Here is a 6,580-nt window from a genome sequence, read left to right as displayed (position 1 = left end):
AGACCACAAAATGTTGGAGAATACAAAGATAATCAATTGCAAAGTGTTAGAGTAGGGTAATGGCCACAGTTGCGGGTGAAGAGCTTGCTACAATGTCAAACTACTCCTGAAACATCTAGTAGGGGTACAAAGAAGAGATGTAAGTTTAGTCTTTCTTAATTTAGCAGCACATACTGTTTATGAATTTATACTTAGATGCATTTTGTATGATTTTATGCAGGGTGATCACTTAATAAATTATACATATGACGACCTTCTGTTTAGAGTAAAGACAATTGAAAATCTCATCAACCACACATCACATTGAGATGTTTCCATACCACTTACCTATGTGCCTCCATTGTTGCGCCAAATACCTATAGAAGTCAGAAGGCCAAAACCCCATTGGAATACTATAGACTTAGATGATTTGGACCTAACTGACATTGTAGATGAGACTTCAAATGCACCAAGTTTGGATACATAGAGAATGCAGAGATTGTAAATATGCCAAAATATTAAATAAAAAATTTCCCTCTTGCATATACAACATAGCTTTGTAATCAAATCACCATAATTGGAAATGGAATTCAAATTATTTATGTATTACTTTTTGTCTCGTTTACAACTATTGCATTTGTATTTCTATTGGATAAGTTGTGGCAAGATGAAACTTTGTTTAGTGGGAAGTGCCTACATAAAGTATTTCTCTCTTTTCTCTAGGGTACCTGCACATAAGGTTCACCATGATTAACATTATTAGCAAATTAAAAAATGTATCTTAGACAATGTACCACAATTTTGGATTACATATTCTATTTACCTTGTAATAACTATTGCACTTGAACGAATAAGTAGTAGGGATATTTAGGTCCTTGTTTGCTAGGTCCATTCACACTTGACTAAAGAGACCTTTGCCCTTACATTGAGCATAGTTAAGAGCTCATCCCCTAAGCAAACCTCTAACATTGTCATAGGATTATCAATGTCATCCTGTAAGTCTTGATCAATTACTACAATCTTTCCATCCACATAAATGCCATCTCATGTAATAGAAAGTCAAAATAAAATTTTGTGTTGCAATCATATACTTACAAACAATGGATTTCCATTCCACTTTGGATGCAATCCCACAAACTTCTTTTGTATCCTAGCTTTGACCTAAGAAGTCCATGCATTTCGTTGATTTGCATATACGAACATTGAATATGTTTTCCAAAATTCCTCATCATAAAAGAAGTCCACAAAAACATGTAATGGCATCAAGATTGTGATCTTCACTTGTTGACTCACTACATTAGGTCATAGATATATTTGAATATGTGCATAACTATTTAATATAAAAGATTCACATGTTTTCTATTTTGGAATTGGCCACTCTGCACTATCTAGAGCTAGGAGTGAAAGAGGCTTGAGAGATCCAAATCTTGTCATGCTTGATGATGGTGCATTGTAAAATTTGTCATAAAAGAAAACCCCAAGTTCCTTAGTTAATGACTTGTTTGAGGTGACTTTGTACAGTTGCTTGGCAATAGAGCCATGAAATATATCAAAGATTCCAACTATGCTTTCAATAGATTGCCAATCTTTGAGGTTTGATGGATATATATCTACAAACATAAACAAACTTCAGCAAATTCCTGAAACATAAAACCAGTTTGAAGGCTATTGAAAATTTTTTAACTTATAGTTTGGTTTATGGCATGACATATCAATGGGCCAGTTTTGCAAGCGCAGTTCTAAGTGCATATATGCATTTTTTCCCTAATCCTTCGAGCTTGAAATCCTTGACTCGTCCCTTGTAAGTGTTAATGAATTCATTTCCATGTCTTCTCCTCTTCTTTGTTTGCAACATAACCCGAGTACCAATAGAGATGGTAGTAGGAATCCACCTATTGTTGTCAAGATCAAAATTGTTATATATTATGATTACTTTGATAGAAGAGGAAGGACACTAAGGACATGAAGCCTCCATTGCTCTAATGGAAGAAGAAGGATGCTAAGGACGTGACACTTTCATTGACATAGAAGGTGAAGCAGAGGAAGATGTTGAGTGAAAAGAGAGAATAGAAAATCTTGTGCAAAAATGAAGGGAGTGCATGCACTTTGCTAAACTATTTGAGATTTTCTTAAAAAGGAGAGGGATAGTACAACGGACGGAAAACATTCAAGTATATTATTCAAGAATTCAAGAAAATGAATGGGAGACTGCAAGATTGATAGGAAATGTCTCCATTTAGTGTCTTTAATTGTACCAATACCTCTTGTTTCTTGTGCCTTCATGAATTTGTTCTCTAAAACTACCTATATATATATATATATATATATATATATATATATATATATATATAAAGGAAATAAAAGACTTCAAAATTGAAAAATCCCATTTTACTGTAATAGTAGCTCTTGCCCTATTGGTTGAGAGGCTTTCTCTCTCAAAAACTAAAAGGTCCAAACTTGAGTCCAAATCTCCCCTAATGCTTGTAAATTATCAAACTAGTTCCCATCTAGGTTGCCAACCTGGTGCTAGTGGGAGCAGGTGTGAATCTATCTCCACCAGGTTGGAGTTTGCTACTAGGAATCCAACCCCCTCAAAAATCTGTAGGTTTACATGCTTTGGGGTTTGGCACTAGATCACAATCTATGAACCTTTTCCAATCATTGGGGTAAACATTGTTCAAAAAAGTTTGCTTCCAGCTTCACACATGCAAATTTTTTCATTGGCTAAGATAACATTTTATGCTTTCACATCCATAAATTATTCCATTAAAAATCTCGTCACACGTGTGGATTAGTCTTTATGGGCTTCCCAGCAGTGCCCCAACTGATTGCGAACCTTGGGCCTAGTGGAGACAAGGTTTGCCTTGTCTAGTGTGAGTTTGAAAAATGGGGATTTAGGCTGGTTTTAGACCCATCCAAACAGGTGAGGTGCCTCCTAAAATTGATGTCCGGTGGGTTTTCACACCTTACAGAAGAAAATAAATATAGTTGACGAACCACTTTACATGTGGGGTGAGATGCCTCCTAAAAGCAATGTCGAGTGGGTTTTCACACCTTATGGAAGAAAATAAATATAGTGGATGAACCACTTTACAATTGTCAACTTATCATTAGCGTCTTGGAAATGGTAGTGTCTTTTATTGGCGGAATCAACAGTTTAATTTCCTCAAACATTAATCTTTTGCTAATGCGCAACCCTAGGCGCTATAACCAGGCCTGTCAAAAATTTTATCTGGGAACACTTTGTCCTTTCACCTCATGAACAACACGTCTGCTTATTGCCCTGTAGCTTGAGGATGTGTGGATGCCTCTGAAAGTGGCCTTAGATGTAAATAAAATGTTGGAGAGAGGGTTTGTTAGTGGATAGGGTTCTCTATCCTGAAAATCCATGCCCCCAAAAGCAAAAAGGCCTTAGAAAAATCCTGCCAAAGGAAAGACTATCTACCTATGTACATCAAATATCTTCTCTCTCTCTCTCTCTCAGTCTCTCTCTGCATTTGCTGCTGCATATCGAAGACATGGCCATGGCTGCATCCATGGAGGCAGTCCTATTGCCTTACGGATGCAAAGGAGAGCAGGTCCACACTCGAGCACATGCAGTGAACCGCGCCGCATCCATACCCTCGTCCTCCTGCTCCTCCTCGAATTCTGCCTCTCTGAGGTCCTGTTTCTTCTCGGCCATGCCCTCCGTCAGGAGGAGGGCTCCACCCCCCCTCCCTCGCGCAGCTGCCGCCGCCGTCCGAGCCGCCGCCGACTCCCCCATCGGGCAAGACCCTGAATGGAGCGATGACGACTACCTTGTCGTCGGCGTTGCTCACTGCTTCCGCCAGGATGAGTCCTCCGGCAAGCTCCAGGACGCCTTCCTTGTAGAGCCGCTCAACGCCAGTGCTGTCGAGTGCATGGAGACCGGCGGTGCCACGTCGTACAAGCACATCACAGCCACAACCCTAGGTGTGGCCCTTAAGCAGGACGTCTCGCTCCTCCCTGCCGAGTTCGCCGGCGCTGAGTTCTGCAGCGAGTTCAACTTCCGCGCCAGGTGCTCTGCCCGAACCTGGAAGCGCCAGCATGCTGTCGAGAACCTGCGGCACATTGTGGCCCCTGGCGCCGTGCTGTCGGATTTCAACTTCTCGCTCCAGGATAAGAGAATCATCAACAAGGAGCATGTCGTGACTGACGATGATAACATCAAACAGGACTTGAGTATTGATGTATATGGCAGGAAAAAGGATGAGGTCCCTGCTGATGATCCCAATGCTCAGATTGCAAGTCTGTACAATGCATAACCTTTCTCATTTTTCACGGCTTTATTTTTGTAGTTCTCAGGCCTATTAACCATGTTAGAGATACAAATCTGCAGTTACCATGTACTCCTAACTTCCCAGTACTCAGAGAGTTGGTCATGCCTCTGACAGTTACAATGGTTGCTGTATTCTTTATTTCAACATCCAGTTTTTTGATTCCATTTCTATGTTTTTATTAATGAGGTTGCCTTTGTGTGATATGTTAATGTTAATTCATGCCAACTTTTGGCTGTATCAACGTTGAGAGTGTGCATTTTGCTGCTGTTGTATTATGGCCAATGATCTTTGTGTGTGTAATGTAAGTCTGGATAACATTGCAATGTGTTCCATCACACATTTTGGGTTTATAACTAGCAAAGTGGGGTAACTTGGTGGAATGTTCGCATTTCAAAAGCAATATTTGGACCAAATGACATAGGATATGTAGTTCGAGTGGAACACAATCATCATGATGTCCCTATGATACTAGTGCAGCAGGCAAACGTACCGGCTGCTTTTCTTGGGTACTAGACACAGATCATGTGTTTTCTGATTTGCAGAGTTGGATAGTTTACTGAGATGTACTGGTTCTATAACACAAGAAGTTTTGAACAATTTCCCATACGGAAAAAGGGGTTATCCCTTGTTTCCCCTCCAATGTTCAATATCATGAGCATTTGCTTGGGAGGCACTGCATACCTAGCCAGGGATTGGCAACCCCTTCCCCAAACCTTTTAAGCTAAGTATGCAGTCCCTCCCTCACAGAAACTCATGATGATGCCATTATTCACAATGTGGGAATTCGTGTAAAACTTCTTGTGTTAAGTATCTTTGGTTATGGGCTGCTGTTTTGTTGTCATCGTATTTTCCCAAGTTCAATCAAAAAGCCAAAATGCATCCAAAGTGTTTGGCATTGGCTCGAGTTATTTTCTCAACAAACAAAGGAGCAATAGTGCAATATGCAGACAAATAGCCCAAACAGAGCTGGTGATGGACTTTAATGTCTAGCTAAAGCATCAGATTGGGACTCAGTGGAGGAAGCTTGAAACATTATCAGTACTATACACTGTATGTGTAATAGGTTTTTGCACTGGATTGACTTGATGCTGATGTCTTTGTCCCAAGAAGTGTTGATTGCGTTCATTGCAGTAACTGCTAAACATTTCTTAATCCTTTCTCCCTATCTGGGAATGTTTCATCCACGGACAAGAACATGCCCTCTGTTATATCTTAGAAGGCAAGTACCAAAACTGTTTATAGGGGCGTGCTTACCCCACTGCTCCAGTCATTCTAATACGGAATGATGATCATGCACATTGGAGAGAGAGAGAGAGAGAGAGAGAGAGAGAGAGAGAGGTTTTTTGACACTCCAAAGGGTTTTTTTAGAGAGGCTTACAACTGCTGGCAGACAGCTTGACAGTCTAAAATCTCCACAGACTGGTAATTGCAAGCGTTATTCTCTTTTCAGAAGGTTAACTCACTCAATCTCCATGAACTGGTCATTGCAAGCAAAGGGCAGAAGATTAACTCACTAAACAATGTGCCTCAAGCTCAATTTTCATAACGGTATGAGCAAACATGAAGACTCGGGGTGAGTTATGAACCCATTCATAGTTTTCTTATAGATCTATCTTGCTATACGGGGATCCCATTCTGAGCTGGGAGGCATTTGCCCGCCCACTAGTGGTGGTGTTCGTGTGGTGACTAGCGACTTCCTCGAGTGTAGTTCGTCCTTAGCTTAGATCAGCCCTTCGCACGCCACTTTATCATTGTCATCCATGTATTGAAAGGCATGAAACTCCTTATAGAGGGATGGGAATGCCTCACCACTCTAGTTAATCAAATGGTTTGGCATTTGTAGATTGATATCAGGTTGAAGATCATACCCATTGGTTGTTTTTTCTTTCGACCAAAAAGTTTTGAGATGGATCTTCACCCAACCAAACATCAACATCTGACATATGAATGGGTAGAGATTCCTCTAGAATGCGACTTCGATATCTAGTACTAGCTTGCAAGGAGTATGTGGTAACCTAACACCCTTAGTCGAAAGGCTTTGATCAATGCAATCTCCATGCCCAATGACCCCACACTAGAGTTAGTAAAGCAGTCCACCCCCAATGACAAACTTCATAAAGAGATAATATTTGGTTTACGTTCATCAAATCCCTCTCAAAGAGAAAAAAGACCAAATTCAAGAATTATCTTCTTTATGATGTTTCAATCACTAATTTGCAATTCCCAAGAATCCAAAACTAAAGAAGTTCATTTTATGAGAGGTTTGTGTATGGAAGCCCAATAGCAAGTCATCCAAGAAATAA

The 6,580-nt window shown here is 40.2% G+C and overlaps 1 protein-coding gene across 1 annotated transcript; it reads left to right on the top strand.

Annotated features, from left to right (window-relative positions):
* The first annotated feature begins 3,411 nt into the window (after nt 1-3,411).
* On the top strand, nt 3,412-4,445 carry LOC148011366 (uncharacterized). The gene has a single exon (XM_087670829.1). It carries the CDS (start codon nt 3,498-3,500, stop codon nt 4,260-4,262), a length of 765 nt encoding a protein of 254 aa, XP_087526955.1. The 5' UTR covers nt 3,412-3,497; the 3' UTR covers nt 4,263-4,445.
* The last annotated feature ends 2,135 nt before the right edge of the window (nt 4,446-6,580 follow it).

The sequence above is a fragment of the Lygodium microphyllum genome, chromosome 28 (genome assembly GCF_053477565.2).
Source record: "Lygodium microphyllum isolate KBCC chromosome 28, Lygodium_microphyllum_v1.1.10, whole genome shotgun sequence".
NCBI classification, from domain to species: Eukaryota; Viridiplantae; Streptophyta; class Polypodiopsida; order Schizaeales; family Lygodiaceae; genus Lygodium; species Lygodium microphyllum.
Note: the sequence above shows the minus strand (reverse complement) of the source record. Positions and strands in the feature narration are given on the sequence as shown.

What these genes read in the sequence shown, in the direction of transcription:
- LOC148011366 (XM_087670829.1), top strand. Translation starts at nt 3,498, where the DNA reads ATGGCCATGGCTGCATCCATGGAGGCAGTCCTATTGCCTTACGGATGC.